This window comes from Callorhinus ursinus, unplaced genomic scaffold, assembly GCF_003265705.2.
Source record: "Callorhinus ursinus isolate GAN/ISIS: 27379988/994484 unplaced genomic scaffold, GSC_fseal_2.0 scaffold114, whole genome shotgun sequence".
Classification (NCBI taxonomy): Eukaryota; Metazoa; Chordata; class Mammalia; order Carnivora; family Otariidae; genus Callorhinus; species Callorhinus ursinus.
In genome coordinates this window covers 867019-888749 of record NW_027397176.1, presented here as the reverse complement: position 1 = coordinate 888749, position 21731 = coordinate 867019, and the positions used below count along the sequence as shown (strand labels likewise).

Here is a 21731-nt window from a genome sequence, read left to right as displayed (position 1 = left end):
GGGTTCGTTGCTTCTGCTGCCCCAAACCCTGTGGATAAACTGCCCACTCTCCACCTCTAGCCTGTCCTATTTACAGGTCAGAGAGGAGCCAGAAAGGCCCTGTCACCCATCCTCTTCTGTCACAGCCCCTAGAGGGCCGGCCCCGTGTGAGCAGGCACTGGGTCCGAACCCCAAGAGAGCATCTGCTCCGCTCCCAGCACTGAGTTCAGAATCAGCCCAGGAGCGAGAGGAGAAGGGAGACAAGGAGGAGCCGTGCCTTCAGAGGGGCAGGCGCAGTCTCGGGTGCTGGGGGAAAGGGGCTGCCCGGTCTACACGTCCTCCGAGCCTCCGTTCCCCGCTGCCGCCGCGTGCCGGTCGCGGGGCGCTGAGCTTCGGCGGGGGCTGACCTGAGGGGCGCTGACCAGCCGCGCGCTGCCTGCAGCTGCGGGTGAACCAGGACGAGCCCGCCGACGACGAGGCCTTGCGGACCGGGGACGGCGGAGCCGCGGATGGAGGGGCCGAGGCGCAGAGCAGCAAGGACCAGATGCGGACCAACGTCATCAACGAGATCCTCAGCACCGAGCGGGACTACATCAAGCACCTGCGCGACATCTGCGAGGTGAGGCCCGGCGGGGGGTGCGGATGGTGGTGTGGGGGACGGGGGTGTCCGGAGAGAGACCTGACGGGCCGCGGGCCGCAGGGCTACATCAGGCAGTGTCGCAAGCGCGCCGACATGTTCAGCGAGGAGCAGCTGCGCACCATCTTCGGGAACATCGAGGACATCTACCGGTGCCAGAAGGCGTTTGTGAAGGCGCTGGAGCAGAGGTTCAATAGGGAGCGCCCCCACCTGAGCGAGCTGGGCGCCTGCTTCCTGGAGCACGTGAGCACGCCCTGCCGCAGACACCCCGCTGCCCAGGACCCACGCACCCTGTCTCCCCGGTCCGCGGGCCTCCTACCCTGCCCATCTCTGCTGGGGGTCCGCGCCTGGCTACACACACAGTCCCCCTGGCCCCAGCACAAAGCCACCCTTCGCCCTTGCCTCCTGTGCCTGCCTCCCCTCCAAAGTCGACCCTGCTGGCTAAAGCCCAGGCAACCTGCTGCTCTTTGCCCAGAAGCTTCCAGGCCCCACACCCCTACTGCCCACCTTGCCCTCACGCTCCCACACGGTTTTAGCAGTGTCTCTCCTTGTTTGGGAGGCTGACCAAGCCAGAGAAGGCTCCTTGGAGCAGGGGTGCCTGGGCATCTGCCTGAAAAGCTTTGCTTGGGCTAGAGTAAGTAGAAGACAGAGTTGGGCTGGGCTACCTGTTGAGCATCCTCAGAGCTGTTCCTAACAGGTTCTCGGCTTCCTCACACACTGAGAAAACTGGAATTTGTGGAATGTACAGTGCTTAACTTCCACGCTAAATGCCAGTTGAAATTTAGCCAAGGTTCATGGGCCTGGTCTGGGCTAGATGGACTCCTTCTGGCCTTGCTTGGTAAGAAAGGCACTTGTTACTATCCCTCTCCTGTGGCAGTCACGTGCGGTTGAGCCGAGGATGCGGCCCATGAAGGACAGTGTGGGTTCCTTCCTGGTGTTGGAAGGGCCCTGGCCCCCCACTCCAGTGGCAGGAGGAGAACTGGAAAGGGAGACCTTAGACTCTCCGAGCAGGAACTGGGGGTGGGTCAGAGCACCTGAGTGAGTATGGGATTTGCAGCCAGTTATTCAGCAGGCAGAGCTGTGATGGGGGCAGGAAGGGGGGGGGCAGTCACTTTATCGAAATTACCTAGTGTGACCATCCCAGCAACCCGCCAGCCAGCCAACTGCTGTTACCCTCCTTTCCCACCTAAGTCCATGAAGTCCTAGTCCCTATAGGGTACACCCAGTCTTTCTCTGGCTCTAGGTAGATGGAACTTAAAAAAAAAAAGGCACTGTGAGTCTCCTGTATGATACACACACAATGTGGATATATCTGTCACATTGTGTTGAACAAAGTGGCAGTGGCTGTCTTTCAGATATGAAAGAGTTTTGTGAAGGAGAAGCAAGACACTGGGCTGAGGAGAACAATCCAGGGGACATAGCCATAGACCCTGGCATCCATTTAATGTCTCTTAATCTCTTTCTCCTCTCCCTCTCTCTCCCTCTCCCTCTCTTTCCCTGTTTCCCTTTCCTTCTCTTTCTCCTTCACTCCTTCTCTCCCTCTCTTTCTCCCTGCCACTCCCCCTCTCTCCCTCTCTCTCCTCTCCTCTCTCTCTTTCCTTGTCTCTCTGGTTTTTGGCCTTATAATGCTTCCTTATTAGCATCATTGATTTCATCCAAAAAACAAGACATACGGTCAGAATCTCTGCTGAGGGCCCTGCTGAGAAAGCTAGGTGGCGACAGGGCACACACAGGCCTGAGTTTTCAGGTCTCTCACATCCCTGTGCCTAATTCCACATAGTTTGCGCCCAGTGAAGTGGGTAGACAGAGCCTGGGCCCTCCGAGCCCAGCTCCTGAAGGAAATGCAGAGGCTCGCTCCTGCTCCCTCCCGATGCTGTGCCTGAGTCGCCTGGGTGGCCTGAGGGGCAGGGGCTCCCCATGCTAACCTCCAGCTGTGCCCCCAGCAAGCGGATTTCCAGATCTACTCAGAGTACTGCAACAACCACCCCAACGCCTGTGTGGAGCTGTCCCGGCTCGCCAAGCTCAGCAAGTACGTGTACTTCTTTGAGGCCTGCCGGCTGCTACAGAAGATGATCGACATCTCACTGGACGGCTTCCTGCTGACCCCCGTGCAGAAGATCTGCAAGTACCCTCTGCAGCTGGCCGAGCTGCTCAAGTACACACACCCCCAGCACAGGTAGGAGGCCGCGGGGGAGCAAGGGCGGCTCCAGGCTCTTCCGCCCTGGGGGCCAGCCGGGGTGTCGCCTACTGGCCGTGGGTGGCCACTGCTGTAGGCTCTGGCTGGCAGCCCACAGTCAAACAGGCCCCACTGTCGCATGCTGTTGCTGCAAGGAGGGGACAGGACAAAAATGGGGTATTCGGTTCTGCTGTGCCCAGCCAGGTGTGCGTTGACAAGTGAAGAACTGGCCAAGGGCAGAGCCCCAGAGGGAAGCAGCTCCACAGGGGGCCCCTCTCTGCTCTCCGTAGTGCGGCCTTCTTCCATCTGTCTTCTGCCCCAGGGATTTCAAGGACGTGGAAGCAGCCCTACATGCCATGAAGAACGTGGCCCAGCTCATCAATGAACGGAAACGGAGGCTTGAAAACATTGACAAGATTGCTCAGTGGCAGAGCTCCATAGAGGACTGGGAGGTGAGGGTCCCACACCCCACAAAATACCACTGGGGCTCTGCCCCTCAACAATCTAGGAAGGAGCTGAAGCAGGGAGCCGTGCTCCTGGGAGCTGGCAAACAGGCACTAGTGGTAAGAAAGCTGGTCCTCTGCCCAGGCCAACCCACCCGAGCACTGAGCTGCAGGCATGGTGGTCGAGAGTGTAGAGCATGTGTGAGATAAGATGTCGCTCCTGGTGCGGCCGGCCAGCGCAGCAGGAGGACAGGCCAGCCCCCAGTTTTAGTAAATATTGGGACTCCTCCCAACAGAAGGGTTCAGGCCTGCCATAGCACGACCAAAAACGGATTGCCATGGGTCAGAGCCTCCTGGTTCCATTCTTCTGGCTTGCACATACCCCTTGTATCTGCCAGTCTTGCCTTCTAAAGCCGCCGGAGGCCTGAACTAACAGGGACATTTCCTGTTCTGTTCTCTCACCTCCACCCACTAGCCATAAATATTATGAAAATACAGATTCTTGGGCCTCATCCTAGAACTAGGAAATTAGAATCCCTGGTAGTGGGGCTGAGCAATGTGGTCTTTGTTTTGTTTAGGGTTTTTTATTTTCCCGGTGCTTGGTTCTGAGGCCCAGACGTGGCTAAGAACCCCTACTTAATTCACTTATCCCAAACTGAACAGCTGCCAAAAACTCCTGGCTGAAGTTTGCATTTCCCAGGAGGAACCGGGAGGGGGCAGGGCTTAGCCTGAAAGTTTGAAGTCTAATGATGGGGCTTCAAGTACTAACTACATTTAGCTGAGAAAACTTCCTTAGCCCCTAAAAGACAAGGTTCCCAGGTGACTTCTAGCCAGGTCTAACTATTCTTGAGCGCAGCACTGAACGAAATATCATGGGAGTCACATAAGTAAGTGTATATGTTCTAAAGGCCATCTTAAAACAGAAAAAAAAGCAAGTGAAATTAATTTTTTTTTCTGCTCAGTAATTTTTTTAATATATATTTTTATTAACATATAATGTATTATTTGTTTCAGGGGTATAGGTCTGTGATTCATCAGTCTTACACAATTCACAGTGCTCACCATAGCACATACCCTCCCCAATGTCTATCACCCAGCCACCCCATCCCTCCCGCCCCCCACCACTTCAGCAGCTCTCAGTTTGTTTCCTGAGATTAAGAGTCTCATATGGTTTGTCTCCCTCTCTGGTTCATCTTGTTTCATTTTTCCCTCCCTTCCCCTATGATCCTCTGCCTTGTTTCTCAAATTCCACATATCAGTGAGATCATATGATAATTGTCTTTCTCTGATAGACTTACTTCGCTTAGCATAATACCCTCTAAGTTCCATCCACATTGTTGCAAATGGCAAGATTTCTTTTTTTGTGATGGCTGCATAATATTCCATTGTGTGTGTGTGTGTGTGTATATATGATATATACATATATATATACCACAGCTTCTTTATCCATTCATCTGTTGATGGACATCTAGGCTCTTTCCATAGCTTGGCTATTGTGGACATTGCTGCTATAAACATTGGGGTGCAGGTGCCCCTTCGGATCACTACATTTGTATCTTTGGGGTAAATACCTAGTAGTGCAATTGCTGGGTCATAGGGTAGCTCTATTTTTAACTTTTTGAGGAACCTCCATACTGTTTTCCAGAGTGGCTGCACCAGCTTGCATTCCCACCAACAGTGAAGGAGGGTTCCCCTTTCTCCACATCCTTGCCAACATCTATCATTTCCTGATTTTTTTTCATTTTTCCCATTCTGACTGGTGTGAGGTGGTATCTCACTGAGGTTTTGATTTGGATTTCCCTGCTGCCGAGTGATATTGAGCACTTTTTCATGTGTCTGTTGGCCATTTGGATGTCTTCTTTGCAGAAATGTCTGTTCATGTCTTCTGCCCATTTCTTGATTGGATTATTTGTTCTTTGGGTGTTCAGTTTGATAAGTTCTTTGTAGATCTTGGATACTAGTGCTTTATCTGATATGTCATTTGCAAATATCTTCTCCCATTCTGTCCGTTGTCTTTTGGTTTTGTTGACTGTTTTTTTTTTTGTTGTTGTTGTGCAAAAGCTTTTTATCTTTTTTTTTTTACTTTAAGAATTATTTATTTATTTATTTATTTGACAGAGACAGAAATAGCAAGAGCAGAAACACAAGCAGCGGGAGTGGGAGAGGGAGAGCAGGCTTCCCTCCGAGGAGGGAGCCCGATGTGGGACTCGATCCCAGGACCCTGGGATCATGACCCAAGCCGAAGGCAGACGCCCAATGACTGAGCCACCCAGGCACCCCAAAAGCTTTTTATCTTGATGAAGTCCCAATAGTTCGTTTTTGCCCTTGTTTCCCTTGCCTTTGGCGATGTTTCTAGGAAGAAGTTGCTGTGGCTGAGGTCGAAGAGGTTGCTGCCTGTGTTCTCCTCAAGGATTTTGATGGATTCCTGTCTCACATTTAGGTCTTTCAACCATTTTGAGTCTATTTTTGTGGGTGGTGTAAGGAAATGGTCCAGTTTCATTCTTCTGCATGTGGCTGTCCAATTTTCCCCATACCATTTGTTGAAGAGACTTTTTCCATTGGATAGTCTTTCCTGCTTTGTTGAAGATTAGTTGATCATTGGGTTGAGGGTCCATTTCTGGGCTCTCTGTTCTGTTCCACTGATCTATGTGTCTGTTTTTGTGCCAGTACCATACTGTCTTGATGATTACAGCTTTGTAATAGAGCTGGAAGTCCGGAATTGTGATGCCACCAGCTTTTCTTTTCTTTTTCAGTATTCCTCTGGCTATTCGGGGTCTTTTCTGGTTCCATACAAATTTTAGGATTATTTGTTCCAACTCTGTGAAAAATGCTGATGGTATTTTGATAGGGATTGCATTAAATGTGTAGATTGCTCTAGGTAGCATAGACATCTTCACAATATTTATTCTTCCAATCCATGAGCATGGAATGTTTTTCCACTTCTTTGTGTCTTCCTCAATTTCTTTCATGAGTATTCTGTAGTTTTCTGTGTGCAGATCCTTTGCCTCTTTGGTTAGGTTTATTCCTAGGTATTTTACAGTTTTGGGCGCAGTTGTAAATGGGATCGACTCCTTAATTTCTCTTTCTTCTGTCTTGTTGTTGGTGTATAGGAATGCCACTGATTTCTCTGCATTGATTTTATATCCTGCCACTTGACTGAATTCCTGTATGAGTTCTAGCAGTTTTGGGGTGTAGTCTTTTGGGTTTGCCACATAAAGTATCATATCTGCAAAAAGAGAGTTTGACTTCTTCTTTGCTGATTAGGATGCCTTTTACTTCTTTTTGTTGTCTAATTGCTGAGGCTAGGACTTCTAGTATTATGTTGAACAGCAGTGGTGATAGTGGACAACCCTGTCGTGTTCCTGACCTTAGGGGAAAGTTCTCAGTTTTTCCCCATTGAGAACGATATTTGCTGTAGGTTTTTCATAGATGGCTTTTATGATATTGAGGTATGTACCCTCTATCCCTACACTGTGAAGAGTCTTAATCAAGAAAGGATGCTGTACTTTGTCAAATGCTTTTTCTGCGTCTATTGAGATGATCATATGGTTCTTGTTCTTTCTTTTATTAATGTATTGTATCACACTGATTAATTTGCAGATGTTGAACCAGCCTTGCAGCCCAGGAATAAATCCCACTTGGTCGTGGTGAATAATCCTTTTAATGTACTGTTGGATCCTATTGGCTAGTGTTTTGGTGAGAATTTTTGCATCCATGTTCATCAGGGATATTGGTCTGTAGTTCTCCTTTTTGATGGGGTCTTTGTCTGATTTGGGGATCAAGGCAATGCTGGCCTCAAAAAAAGAGTTTGGAAGTTTTCCTTCCATTTCTATTTTTTGGAACACTTTCAGAAGAATAGGTATTAATTCTTCTTGAAATGTTTGGTAGAACTCCCCTGGGAAGCCATCTGGCCCTGGGCTCTTTTTTATTGGGAGATTTTTGATAACTGCCTCAATTTCCTTAGTGGTTATAGGTCTGTTCAGGTTTTCTATTTCTTCCTGGTTCAGTTTTGGTAGTTGATACATCTCTAGGAATGCATCCATTTCTTCCCAGATTATCTAATTTGCTGGCATATAGTTGCTCATAATAGGTTCTTATCATTGTTTGTATTTCTTTGGTGTTGGTTGTGATCTCTCCCCTTTCATTCATGATTTTATTTATTTGGGTCGTTTCTCTTTTCTTTTTGATAAGTCTGGCCAGGGGTTTATCAATCTTATTAATTCTTTCAAAAAACCAGCTCCTAGTTTTGTTGATCTATTCTACTGTTCTTTTGGTTTCTATTTCATTGATTTCTGCTTTGATCTTTATTATTTCTCTTCTCCTGCTGGGTTTAGGCTTTATTTGCTGTTCTTTCTCCAGCTCCTTTAGGTGTAGGTCTTAGGTTGTGTATTTGAGACCTTTCTTGTTTCTTGAGAAAGGCTTGTATTGCTATATACTTTCCTCTTAGGACCACCTTTGCTGCATCCCAAAGATTTTGAACAGTTGTGTTTTCATTTTTATTGGTTTCCGTGAATTTTTGTAATTCTTCTTTAATTTCCTGGTTGACTCATTCATTCTTTAGTAGGATGCTCTTTAGCCTCCATGTATTTGAGTTCTTTCCAACTTTCCTCTTGTGGTTGAGTTCTAGTTTCAAAGCATTGTGGTCCGAAAATAGGCTGGGAATGATCCCAAACTTTTGGTACCAGTTGAGACCTGATTTGTGACCCAGGATGGGATCTATTCTGGAGAATGTTCCATGTGCTCTAGAGAAGAATGTGTATTCTGTTGCTTTGGGATGGAATGTTCTGTATATATCTGTGAAGTCCGTCTGGTCCAGTGTATCATTTCAAGCTTTTATTTCCTTGTTGATATTTGGCTTAGATGATGTGTCCATTTCAGTGAGGGGTGGGTGTTAGAGTCCCCTATATTATTGTATTGTTGTCGATGTGTTTCTTTGATTTTGTTATTAATTGGTTTATATAATTGGCTGCTCCCATGTTAGGGGCATGGATATTTATTTATTTATTTATTTATTTATTTATTTATTTATTTTCTCTTTTTTTAAAAAGATTTTATTTCTTTATTTGACAGTGACAGACACAGAGAGAGAGAGAACACAAACAGGGGGAGTGGGAGAGGGAGAAGCAGGCCTCCCGAGGAGCAGGGAGCCCAATGCGGGGCTGGATCCCAGGACCCTGGGACCATGACCCAAGCCGAAGGCAGATGCCCAACAACTGAGCCACCCAGGCGCACCTAGGGGCATAGATATTTAAAATTGTTAGATCTTCTTGTTGGATAGACCCTTTAAGTATGATGTCGTGTCTTCCTCATCTCTTATTATAGTTTTTGGTTTAAAATCTAATTTGTCTGATATAAGGATTGCCACCCCAGCTTTCTTTTGGTATCCATTAGCATGGTAAATGGTTTTCTACCCCCTTACTTTCAATCTGGAGGTGTCTTTGGGTCTAAAATGTCTCTTGCAGACAGCATATCGATGGGTCTTGTTTTTTTTTATCCAATATGATACCCTGTTACATTCAGAGTAACTATTGAAAGATATGGATTTAGTGCCATCATATTGCCTGTAAGGTGACTGTTACTGTATATTGTCTCTGTTCCTTTCTGGTCTATGTTACTTTTAGCTCTTTCCTCGCTTAGAGGACCCCGTTTCAATATTTCTGTAGGGCTGGTTTCGTGTTCACAAATTCTTTTAGTTTTTGTTTGTCCTGGAAGTGAAATTAATTTTAATAATGTTTTATTTAACTCAGAATATCCAACGTATCATTTCAGTGTGTACTGAACATAAAATCATTAGTGAAATATTTCACATTCTTTATTTTAGTTAGTCTTCAAATTTGGTGTTATTTTACTTACATAACATCTCAGCAGGGATTGGCCACATTTCAAGTGCACATGCCACTGGCTGCCTCGTGGCCCCATTTTGCAGACAACCAACTTGTAGGTCAGATGACCTTTTCACTACCCCCCCACCCAACAGCCTCCACCACTTCCTTGAGCTTCAAGAGCAACCCCTCCCTCAGTGGCCTGCTGCTTACTACTTGCCAGTGGGGGCCACAAGCAGGCCAGGCCAGTGGGGAGCCCGCCCAACCCCATGATGGAGGCAGGAGGCAGTGCCCAGTGGAGAGGGCTTCCAATGTTGGGTGCACTCAGCTCACGGCTCTCCTTGGGGTATCCCAGGGGGAAGATCTCCTGGTCAGGAGCTCAGAACTCATCTACTCTGGGGAGCTGACTCGTGTTACACAGCCACAAGCCAAGAGCCAGCAGAGGATGTTTTTTCTCTTTGACCATCAGCTCATCTACTGCAAGAAGGTACCAGAATTGCTGTGCCCTGCTGGATGAGCCATTTAGAGCAGGAGTAGAGTGGGTGAAGCCGAGGACTGGGAGTAACTGCCAAAGAAAAGGAGCCACACACAGGTGGCTCCTTTTCCTGGGGACCTTCAGTGGAACAGGCCCTTTGAGGGTGATTCTCTGCAGAGGGAGCCAAATAGCCCAAGGACCATGGTGGTCTGACCAGGGCCCAGTGTTGTTGAGAATACCTTCCTGCTTGACCTAGCCCCTGCTTGCTTCTAAAGCCACCTCTCCTGTCCCTGCAAACCTCAGCTCCCCCTGAGCCCTGGGGTCCTTGCTCCCACTGCTTCTTTGCTGTAGCTTCTACTCCTCTCAACACATGGCCCAGGTGGCTCTGTCAAGGGAGCCTGCCTGGCTCCTGGCCCTGGGCCCAGCCTGGTAGGCCTGGTACTCTTCTCTATCATGCAGGGTGGGCCCTGGGCCACTGTTTCCATGGCTGCCTCCCCATGAGACTATGGGTACCCTAAAGACCCTCCAGGCCAGTCAGTAACTGAAGGCCAGCTCCTTCACTGAAGGAGTGAGGCTCCTGCATCATGGCTTCAGCACACAGCTGTGGGCCACACCACACTCACTCTGCCCTCATGAACCCACCATCTGCTGGGAAAGTGGGTGAGCAGCTCACTGGCCCTTCCAATTGCAGGGTGTGGGGTGAAAACATGGTCAGGAGAGTGGTTCAGAGGCCTGGGAGGGACCCGACAAGCAGGATTGGCCAGGAGCTCACAGAGTCTCTGGCAGGACCTTCTCCGCCGGGATGTGCTGTACTATAAGGGCCGAGTGGATATGGACAGACTGGAGGTGGTGGATCTGGAGGATGGAAAAGACAGAGATCTCCACGTGAGTGTCAAGAATGCTTTCCGGCTGCTATGCGGCACCACAGGAGAGAGTCACCTGCTGTGTGCCAGGAAGCCTGAGCAGAAGCAGCGCTGGCTCAAGGCCTTCGCCAGGGAGAGGGAGCAGGTGCGGCTGGACCAGGAGACAGGTGCGAGACGCCATCAGCCTTGCTCCAATGTGAGGGCCCACCCAGCCCTCCTAACCCCTGAACACAAGGTCAGGAGAACCTTGAGACTTGAGACAGCATGTCCCACCGCCTAAGGACCTCAGGTTTTGGCAAGGCTCCAGGGCACCTCTTCATTTCAGCCCCAGGGCATGGGTCTCCTGGCCTATTGGGGGTTTGCTTCCAGAACACTCACATATGCATGCACACTTCCTAAGGTGGGGGCCCTCTGCTCAGTTGCAGAGACCCAGTGAAGCCTCTTTCCAACACAAAGCATTCAAGTAGGATTTAGGCACTGGCTGTGAGAAGCCTCCCCCACCCTAACATAAGCAAGGCACCTTCCCACTGCATTCTTCTCCTCTCCATGGGCCCCTCGGCATCATGCTCAAGAGTGACCAGATTGGCTCTTGGTCTGGGAAAGCCACAGTGCAGAGAAAGGACACTAGATGCTAGATACATCAGGGGTTGGGTCAGGGTGAGAGATGGGATAGAGCAAGGATGTGGGGAGGGCCCTTGCACATCTCCTCTGCCTGGTTGGTCAAGGCAGGCTGGCTGAGCAGGATGCCGAACATCTGCAGCATGATGGGATCCCAGGTCCTGTGGGAGGTGCAGGGTACACAGAGGACCACACAGATGCCAGGAGACACAGGGCAAGAGGAATATTGGCTGGGGAGGTGGGGGAGGAGAAAAGGCAGCCAACTCCTCAAGGTAAGCAGAGGTCTCATTTGTGGCCCTCCCTCCCAGGCTTCTCCATCACCGAGCTGCAGAGAAAGCAGGCCATGCTGAATGCCAGCAAGCAGCAGGCCACTGGGAAGCCCAAAGGTAAGCAGACGGTTCCCTGCTGCCTTCCATAGCAGCCTGGCCCTAGCCATGATCAAACTCTTCTCTGACCCCCCAAAGGCAGCTAGCTCCTGGGGCCCACCTGCTGCCCACTGCCCTTTGCAGGTAATTGTTCCCAAAGATTGGTGTTGAGGCCGCTGGTAACAAAGCTTTCATCAGTGTGCAGTTGATTTTGCTCTCAATTCCCTTGGGTACCCCAGAGCAGGAGCATTAGTGGAAGTGCACCTCCCCAGGCAGGATTTCTGGGAGGCCTTTTCAGTCACCTGGCAAGGAGCTCATATCCCCATTCCTACAGAGATGTTAAATGCCTGGCATGCAGCCTGTTCCATGGAGGAGCTCCAGGGCCCCACACCATCTCTGCAGGCTAGCAGGTGGCCCAGTCCACTAGGTGTGGTGGGCCCCATAGGAAGGCAGTTCCCTCCCGTGGGACAGGCCCTATCCCACCCCCCTCCCGAACAGAGGCTGCCGCTATGCCCTGTGCCACCTGGCTCCCTAGGCACCTATGATCCCTGCTTTCCTCTGCCCAGCCCTCAGCCGGCCCTACTACCTGGCACGCCAGAAGCACCCAGCACTGCCCGCCAGCCTGCCCCAGCAACAGGTCTTGGTACTGGCAGAGCCCAAGCGGAAGCCGTCCACCTTCTGGCACAGCATTAGCCGGCTGACACCCTTCCGCAAGTGAACCAGCTCCCCATCCGACAGCACTGTCTGGACCTGCCCTGCCAGTGGGCCTCCAGCTTTTTCTCCCCGAGGCTCACCGCATGTGGCCTCCTCTGCTGGTCACGCACACTGAAAGTTACGGACTGAGCGAGGGAGCTGCTCGGTGCCCCATTCGTGGATTCCTCCCCACTACTGGTGCACTGAAGACACCAGCTGGAGGGGCAGGGGCCCACAGCGGTGAGCCTCCTGCCACCCTCTGGATCTCTATGGGTCCTCCTGGGAGCCACTGGCCAGGCCAGTGTGTAGAAGACTGGCCGCTCTGAACCCTCTTCTCTGGACATCTGATCATCCCTCCTCCTGTTTCCTCTGGGCAGGGGACCATCTGCCTTTAGCCCCTGCAAAGTTGGGCTCTGTGCCCCTCTGCCCTCCAATTGTCCCTCAGGCTCCCAGTCCCCAGCTGGTGGTGCCAGGCAACTTGCATCCCTGGAGGTTGGGAACCAGAATTCTCTGCACAAAAATGTCTGGCCCAGAGCCAACTCATTTTTGCCTCCCAGCCCCTCTAGGCACTCCTGGCTGCTGGACACCCTTCCTCACTTGTGATGTGTTTGTTTATAGTGGAAAAGAAAACAAAACCATAGTCACTGAATACTTCCGACAGGGTCTGTGACCAGCCCACATGCAGTTGTGGGTTGACTCCAGAACCTGGTCCCGGTTTTTTTGTTTGGATTGTGCTGTTTTTCTAACAATGGGGAAAAAGAATTGTTATCAGTGACACAGAAAGATTGCCTTACCCTAAGTGAGCGTGAGAAGCCATAAGGACTGAATTCTGTGGCCCAGCATCAAGGACTGACCCACCAACCCAGAGGCCGGTGGACATGTGAGTTAGAGGGAAGCCCACGTCCCACTGAGAAGGGTTCCCCATGAGTAGAGCCGGGACCTGGCTTGTGGGTGTGGAACACTGAGCTGCCCCTCTGGCCCACGGGAATTCAGCAGCATGTACAGTCAGTCACTCTTGCACTATACCTTCTCCAAGCCAGAAACCACATTTAATTTCATAAAGAAACTTATGAAAAATAACCTGGCTGCCAGCCCTTGTTTTTCCATTTGTGTCTGTGTATTTTCTTCTTTGCATGCCCCATCCTTCCTGTACCTCTTATACCTGTCTCTGCCCTGGGCCTTCCATTCCTTCAACAGAAAGGAAGAGTCCAGCATCACCCAGTGTGGCGGGAGCTCACTTAGCTGCAGACCATGCCCTCAGAGCTTTGGTGGACAGAAGCAAAGGTGATGGGGGAAGTATTTCAGAAGCTCAGAAGGAGCTGGGAGGACAATGTGTGGCCTGGGAGCTGTCCTGGTGTGGCTCCTCCAACCTATTCAGGCCTGGAAGCTTCCCTGGCTGCTCCCCGAGTTCGATGTTTAGCTGAAGTTGGCAAATGTCAATTTGGGGAACAGGAAGTCTGCAATCTTTCTGAATCTTAGCATCCTCCTCAGCGAAATGGAGAATGCGTCCTCCCAGGATGAGCCAGGCCACAGGACCAGAAGAGGAACAGGGCCAGCTTCCCTCCCCTTCCCCCGGGGGAAAGAGTCCCCACAACCTGCTGCCTCCACACACCCTTACACACTGAGATGTCGGTGCCACACAAGGTCACCGGGGCTGAGCACCACAAGGTCCTCTGTCCCCAAACCCTGGATTTCCTAACTTGAAAGAATCTATACCACTTCCCAGCCAGGCCATGCCACCTCGAGATAAAACCTACAGGGGAAAAAATTTTTTAAAAAATCACAACATGCAACACAAGTCAATCTTTATTGAAAACTGCAGTATTAATACATAACAATTCTTGTTACAATAAACGTGCTTTTAAGAATTTTAAATCTGAGCTCATCTACTCATCAGATTGCATAAAAAATTAAAATAGTATGAATTTACACATAATGGAACTGGCTCAGGATGGATGTTCCATTCCTTTGTATTGATTGACACCGTAAGTTCAATGCAGAGGTGAGAGATGCCTTTAACACTGGAAGACAACGCTGACTTAAGCTTAAAAAAAGTACCAAAAGAACGGTCTAAAAAAACAGTATTTAAAAATCATTAAAAAAAAAAAAAAGGAACCATTTCCTAGTCAGTCACAGCCCATGTGGCTCCTTGGGGCCTCTCCTCCATCACAGCAACCCTGCCAGGAGTCCAGCAGAGCCTATTTTACTGACCACTAGTCTGCACAAGGGCCCGTGGGATACTTACAAGGCTCAGGAGGCCCAAACGAGAGACACCTGTCATCTCCAACACACCAGCCCTGGGAGTGCGGGTCTCCTGAAGCCCTCTGCAGGCTTCCTGAACAGACACCTGCCTCTCCTCTGTCTCCCTGTCCCAAGTAAGTGAACTTTAGTCCTGGGGATTCAAATAAGGTTATCCCTAGGGTTTTCTGTTCTTCAAATGAATGGGGGGGTGGGTGGGCTGCATGCTAGGGGTGGGGGGAGGAGACAAATCCTCTAAAACATGTAACATCAACTTTGCAACTTTCAACCCAAAAAGATCAGACCCTCCTCTGCAGCAGGTCATCTGCAAGTCTGTTCAAAAAAGTCTGATGCACCTTCAGAAAGCTCAGGCTGAGTAATAAACAGCTCAGGGAAAAAACACAAACACTTGAGATGTGCTAGAGAGGAGCTAAGCAGTCTGCCCTTCCCCTGAGCCAACCACACTCCTCTATAGAGACACCCCCACCCACCCTTAGAAAGCACCAGAGAGAAGAACCGGAAGCTGCCCCCCGCCCTCAAGCCACTCAGCCTTAAAACTGCCCATGAGCCTGCTGAGGGGTCAGACAGGCATCCTGTCCTGTCGGTTGGCAATGAATGGGGTATCCAGCCATTAATTGCCAGATAGGGAGAAGGTGGCCCAACTGGTCAGGGAAATACTGTTTCCAACTGTTTCCAAGAACTGAAAAAGTCTGGATTTCCTTTTGGAAGTGGGCCCCAATGTTGATGTGGTTGGCATGTGCCACCTTTCACCACCGGCTGGCAGGCACACTCACAGAAACCCATGTGCCATATAGCAGCATAGCCAAAGTGCCTTAAGAATGTATTTCCTCTCATTATAGAAGTGATGGTGCCACCAGATGGAGCAACGCACTGTATGCCCAGCGTGGGAAGGGCAAGATGCCTGCCAACCAGGTGCCCAGGTTGGAGGCTCAAGACCTCCCTCATGTCCTATAAATACTGCATTTGCATAGCACTCAAGAAAAAGAGTCACAGAACAGCAACTGGTTGGCCTAATAACCACACCAACAAGAATGTTCTGAAAAGATTTAACACGATACATAAAAGGTTCTGGAAGCGCCCGGCCTCCATCCCTATCACCATGAATGGCCCTGGCCGTGATGTTGGCTTCACTTCACAGAGGCAGCAAGCTGATGGGACCAATGCTCTTCACTAAACACTCAAGTCACCTAGCCCAGATCCTAACAAAATTTCCATAAGCAAAGAGACCTCCTAAACCTTAGCAGAGAGGCTGCAGAACAATTTTTTTTTTTAATACCCATGATGACGTTCATGTTTAGAGGAATTAGGTCCTTCACTTGCCTATCTCCACTTCTGAAAGAACCATAATTCAGCCGAAAGACTCTCAAATTAGGAATGTCACATACAAAAAGAAAGGCAAAGTTTCTCTGAATGTTCCATTATTATGCTTGGGATATCAAATTATGCAAATTTATAACAGAAGTCTATTCCTTAATTAATTTTACTGGAATTAAATGCTGTTAAAATTACAACCTATGATAGTTTTGCTACTATTCGTATGTCCAGATTCTTACCTGCTAGGCAAGATCTACCTTTCATTATATTTGATAGTTGATGCCCTGATAGGTTCAAAATTGAAGATTTCCAGAGATGTATTCCATAATGCAAAAGTATTTGATAAAGTCTCCCAAAACTCACCTTCATAAAAGGAAAAAAAGATTAAAAAAAATTATAAGGGGGAAAGTGTTTATGAAGCTGATATAAAAGGGGGCAAAATGCAACCCACCCTTCTTGCTCTCAAAAACACCATTTAATTCAGTGCTTGTGAAAACGCTCACCCTGTGTGTGCCATGTCTCAAGCAAGCCCAATGAAGCATCCTATATAACTTCTATCTTGCCTCAATTCAAATAACTCCACCCCCTTACACGTAGTTTTGTGTGTGTGTGTGTGTCTATGTGCATGTGTGCACCCATTTTGATGTTTAGGGCTTTACTAAAGCATACATTAAAATTGTATTTTCTCTTAATCTATTACACTAAACTGGGGAAACTGACTTTCCTTTTACTTGGTCAGTTCAGCCCTGGAACCCTTAGAACCTATCAGATATTTATTACAAACCATCTACTATACAGATGGAATTACCAACAAAGAGTTGAAGAAGTGGACACAAAACATGTGCCTGAAGTAAATGGTTCACACACACACACACACACACACACTGACAAACACATGTGAGTTAAGTGCTAATGAAGCAATTTAAAGTACTTATCAGTAAGCACACTATGTTAATAAACATTAGGAATAAGGAATTTTCTGTTTACAATGATCCATGCAAAAATATTCCTAAACTTCTTATAAAATGTGAAAAAAAAAATTATGGGGTACTTACTACAAAAAATAAGGTTACCAAAGGCTCAGGGGTCAGGTGTCCTACTCACCAAATGGGGCCGAATGCCAAACCAGTGCCAGAGTCCTGACCTAGCTGCCAGAGATGTAGGGGCAGGGTCCCCTCCCCCACCAAAGCCCACAACACTTGAAACAATGATGGGGTGAACAGGAGCATACCCCACGCCCACCTGACAGACTGCTGAAAGGGAACAAAACCCTCACCCTCCCACCCCCTCTCTGAACAGACACACACTCCCATCGATACAAGTTGGGCACATTTAGGCAAAAAAATCCTCTTCATTTCTTATGTACAATATTCAGACTTTAAACACAAAATCCTTTCCAAATAAATCCTGGCAGGCAAATGCATTCTGATGCTGCCTCGCCCTTTGCTGTCCATACCTGCTTTGTGCTAAGAGCCCTCAGCTACAAGACATGGCAGACAAGGCTCACAGACAAGAGGCACCAGCCCTTCCCTCACATCTTCACAGACCCATCTCCAGGAGCAGCCTCCAAATTTTCTGAGAAGATGACAAGTCCCTAGCAAGTGGATGGGTCCAAACACAGCCACAGCCCTGCCCATCTACAAGAAACAACTTCAAATAAAGTTTTGTTCCCTTTTAATAGTTCTTAAATATACAACTTTCTTCATAACAGACAGCTGAAATCTTTGCCCTTCTTTGGCGAGGAGGGTGATGGGGAGTGCGGTGAGAACAGCAATGCCTATCTATGTTTTCAGTGGACTGAAACATTTCTTGGGGCGGGGCGGGAGGAATGGTTTTCTGTGCTAAATAAAGGAGAAGCCAATACCTCCTACAAGTGTGGCTGTTTCTCCTTCACAAGTCTTCCATCCCAGGAAAATAATTTAGTTCTACATAGGACTTTTCCAGTAAAGATACAGAAAACTTCATCTCTATCTGTAAGACGCTTGTAATGAAAACTTAAATGGCAGAGAAAATTGCTTTGCTGATACACAGACCACCTCTTGCCCCTAGCTATACTGGCCACACACACTACACTTTCATGATGATCTTTAAGAATGTCCATACCACAACGCCCCGCAAGACTAAATGGCAAGATAGGGATGTCCAGTAAGCTGGCTGCGTCCCCGGCAGTGGTGGCTCTCCCTGCACTCTCCCTGTCCCCGTAACTCTCTCCCTTTGCCGTGCAGTCATTGTGAAAGAAACAGATGGCTGAAAACTCAAAAGTCCACATTACCAACTGGCAATCCACCTCAACCCCAAAGGCTGAAGAATCATCATCTAAGGGATTTCAGATACTCTATGAAGAAATTCACTTTAACACTTTTAACTTTAAGACTCTGCATACATTACAACAGTGCATTAGTGATACAAGTTATAAAATGCTTTTCCATTCCTTTGGGTTTTGCATATGATGGTTTTGCATCAGTCACTGCAGGTAGATTGAGCAAGCTTTGTTTTTGTGTTTTTTTAAACATGCATTCAACTAGGTATGATTCAGAATAGATTAATACTCCCTTTTAATCATTACAGTTAGCTAAAAAATTGCCAGGCAGCCCACAAAACAGGATTTGCTTTAAGACCAACCCACAGAGTTAGTTGGAGACTAATGGTGCTGGGACCTGCTGGGCTGGGCCATAGTAGTGTTTAGCTAAGTGTAGAGAGCATTAAGAAGAAAGTCCGGGTTGGAGGCGCGAGGCCTGCAGCACCAGCTGTGGAACCTCCATGATGTGACTGCACAGCTCCATCCTCAAACCTGGCGGGGAAGAAAGACACAGTCAACAAAGAGTGCCTCTGGCACCGTTGCTCCAAAAAGGAGGTGTTTCATTCAACTCAAGGAGGACGAAATCCACCAGGACCAGAAAGGGCAGCAGCAGGAGAGGCCACTGCTCCTGGTTCCGTGGACTCAGAGAGACTTCCAGTTACAACTAGAATCCTATTTCCTGCAGAAGGCAGTAGGAGATTAGAGCATGCAAGAGGAAAGGAACAAAGTCTATAGTGTATACAGCAAGTACTCCATGGTTCCCTTCCTTCTTCTACTTTAGAGAGTCCCAATAAGAACAAAAATTTAAATACCACACTGCTCTTGGATTAACAGGTAGCATTTTTCTCATTAGTGCTTAAAATATGTTAGGTTTGCCATTCTGTACTGAAAAAAACACACTTTAATCAAGAGCCAACACAGGCTTCACTGGTCACTTACATTTGCAGGGTGATCACCACTGAGGGGGCACGTAGCTGTAGGTGGGCGTTCCTGGGGCCCGATATGTGGGCACAGTGACTGGGTGAGGGGCAACAGGAGTTGGGGAGTGGGTGGTCAGCAGGGTACCTGGAAGAAAGAGCAGCTGTCTCAGTGGCAGGCAGCACCACCACACACAAGGCGAGCCTGTGTCACCACACAGCTCCACGCTGCCCGACGAGACAGCTCTGGCCCGGCCTGCTTTGAAAGGAAGGAGGTACACAGAAGGAGGGGTAGTCTCGACCTAGAGTGCTGTCAGAACTCTGATTGTACACAACTCAAAAGTTGTACGAACACAGCAAGCTCATATGATAATGTCTATAGAAGGCTTTGTGTTTTCCCTTCACACGAACATACTCAATGATTTCTGGAAATCAGGTAATTGACAAAATAAAAAAATTCAGCCTTAAAAAGGAAGGAAATTGGTTACATGCTACAACATGGATGAACCTTGAGGACATTATCTTAAGTAAAATAAGCCAGTCACAAAAAGATACATCCAAAAAGACTCTACTTATATGAGGTATCTCGAGTAGTCAAACTGACAAAGTAAACGGTGGTGGCCAGGGGCTGGGCTGGGCTGGGGGTGAGGGGCACGGGGGATAAGTGGAATTGTTATTTAATGAGCAGACCTTCAGTTCTGCAAGGTGAAAAAGTTCTGTTTTACAAAAATGTGACTATACTTAACATTACTAAACTATATACAGTTAAAAATGGTTAAGATGGTAATAAACTGGAGAGAGGGAAGACTCCAAACTACATGAGCTTCTGAGTACATGAAGATAATGTATTCCCTTATAACTACAGAAAACTTAGCAACTCTCTGAGCCCATCTGTAGATAAGCAGAACCTCAAACCTAACAGCCTCACTTTGTTTCTCTTCACTTCCCATTTCCCTGCCCACAACCAGCCCACAGCCTGCCATCCCTCCCTCCACATGCCTCAAACATGCAGTTTCTGTCTCTTCACAGATAAGTATGGGAAACTCAAATACAATGGAGACTTTGGGCAGAAAACACACACCTTTCTCTCTGGCACAATCTCCTCAAGATAAAAAAAAAAAAGGGGGAAACAACATTGGGAGAAAAAAATACCAACAAAACAAAAACAAAAAAACACAGCCAATGGCAAACACGTGCATCTTGTGTACCTGGCCGCCCGGCCACAGACAACTCATATGCCCTCTGGAGGTAACCTAATCCCTACATATTACGTCAAGTCCCCAGGGGCTCCATAGTCCAAGAAGATGTGTACATCCTACCCAGGAGACTCATGTCTCTGTGATTTATTTTTCTGACCAAGGGAAGCCTTGGGAAATAACGTCGACCAATGCCAAAGGATTTCTACAAGTAGCTGTTAATGACTATTAACACAAAGCCAGTTTTCTTAGATTTATGCAAACACCAACATTCACACAAATTGCCCTGCAAAGACAGCCCACACTAAAGGGCGGTACCAGGAGGGCCAGCCCACCTAGACACAAAGTAATTCCCTTCTGCTCAAGCTTGGTATGCTCCTCAGGGGGACTGGCAACTCCTCGGCCCTACTGCCAAGGGCTCAGCTCACCCGTCAAATACAGAGATCACTATCCAGTCGTGCCCACAGGGACGGTACCTGGTTCTTGGCTTGTCACTCTAAACCCCAGACTCCTCTCAACTGAAAGGAGAAGAGGAGGAAATGAAGGGAAGGGAAAGAAAAAGATCATATGCTGTTCCTTTCCTGACGAGTATGTCCTTCCATACAACTCGAGCCATGAAAAATCAAACCAAGGGTCAAAGAATTAGTGAGCTCTCCCTTCCCCCGGCTCTCACACCATCATAAAACAGGCAACCCAGGGTCAAGGACTCACCTGCCGACATGGCCATAGTGGTCCCAGCCACCATGCCCATGGTGACGCCGTTGCCTCTAGGTGGAGGGATGGGAGCAGGGTACACCGTCGCCGGCATGCCATTGGGCTGCACCACTGTGGTGTGGTGGATGACGTGAGGGGGTGCTGCGTACAGGGGCTGTGTGTAGTACGTGCCTTGCTGTGGAGAAGAGGAGAGACAACTGCCACAGGGCTCCACACCCCATAGATCAGAGCCCAGAGAGAACCAACCCTTCCCATACGCACAGTGCCCGTGAGCACCATTAAGAGACCCACAGCACACCCCAGGCCTACCTGTGCGTAGGGGCTCTGCTGGGGGTAGGCACTTCGCACAGGGTACACAGCGGTCTGGTAGGGGTTGGGGGAGGAGGAGTATGGTGGCACCGCCCCGCTGGTGGGGGAACAGGACACTTTGTAAGGTGTGCCAGGAGTGTAACCTGAAACAAAGAAGCCAATGGCCGTGAAAAACCCAGAGCTTTTCCTCTAAGGTCAGGAACAAGACAAGGCTGTCCACTCTCACCACTGTTATTCAACACAGTACTGGAAGTCCTAGGCACAGCAGTCAGACAAGAAATAAAAGGCATCCAAAATGGTAAGGAGGAAGTAAAACTGTCTATCTGCAGATGACATGACACTACACATAGAAAACTCTAAAGACTCCATCAAGAAACTATTAAAATAAATGAATTCAGTAAAACTGAAGGACACGAATATACAGAAATCTGTTGTGTTTCTACACACTAGTAAAAAGTAGAAGAGAAATTAAGAAAACAGTCCCACTTACAACTGTACCAAAAAGAATAAGATACCTAGAAATAAATCTAACCAAGGAGGTGGAAGACCTGTGCTCTGAGAACTGTAGAACACACTTATGGAAGACAACACAAACAAATGGAAAGCTACACCACACTCATGAACTGGAAGAATATCCTTAAAATGTCCTTAC

The 21731-nt window shown here is 48.4% G+C and overlaps 2 protein-coding genes across 9 annotated transcripts in view; one reads left to right on the top strand and one right to left on the bottom strand.

Annotated features, from left to right (window-relative positions):
- ARHGEF4 (Rho guanine nucleotide exchange factor 4) overlaps positions 1 to 13771 on the top strand; it is a 246065-nt gene extending 232294 nt beyond the window's left edge. For 3 of the 7 annotated variants that reach the window (XM_073889674.1, XM_025855342.2, XM_073889673.1), the window contains 8 exons: positions 422 to 598; positions 680 to 859; positions 2560 to 2792; positions 3115 to 3244; positions 9413 to 9544; positions 10319 to 10562; positions 11322 to 11399; positions 11945 to 13771. In XM_073889674.1, coding sequence (XP_073745775.1) covers positions 422 to 598; positions 680 to 859; positions 2560 to 2792; positions 3115 to 3244; positions 9413 to 9544; positions 10319 to 10562; positions 11322 to 11399; positions 11945 to 12096 — 1326 coding nt within the window. In that variant the 3' untranslated portion in view covers positions 12097 to 13771. The remainder of the gene's footprint in view (positions 1 to 421; positions 599 to 679; positions 860 to 2559; positions 2793 to 3114; positions 3245 to 9412; positions 9545 to 10318; positions 10563 to 11321; positions 11400 to 11944) is intronic. The other 4 variants (XM_073889678.1, XM_073889677.1, XM_073889676.1 and 1 more) reach the window with 2 other exon arrangements.
- Positions 13772 to 13859: 88 nt separating this feature from the next.
- Positions 13860 to 21731, bottom strand: part of FAM168B (family with sequence similarity 168 member B) — a 44020-nt gene continuing 36148 nt past the window's right edge. For both annotated transcript variants that reach the window (XM_073889679.1, XM_025858022.2), the window contains exons 3-6: positions 21080 to 21222; positions 20768 to 20945; positions 18883 to 19008; positions 13860 to 18435 (exon numbers count right to left, since the gene is read on the bottom strand). In XM_073889679.1, coding sequence (XP_073745780.1) covers positions 18896 to 19008; positions 20768 to 20945; positions 21080 to 21222 — 434 coding nt within the window. In that variant the 3' untranslated portion in view covers positions 13860 to 18435; positions 18883 to 18895. The remainder of the gene's footprint in view (positions 18436 to 18882; positions 19009 to 20767; positions 20946 to 21079; positions 21223 to 21731) is intronic.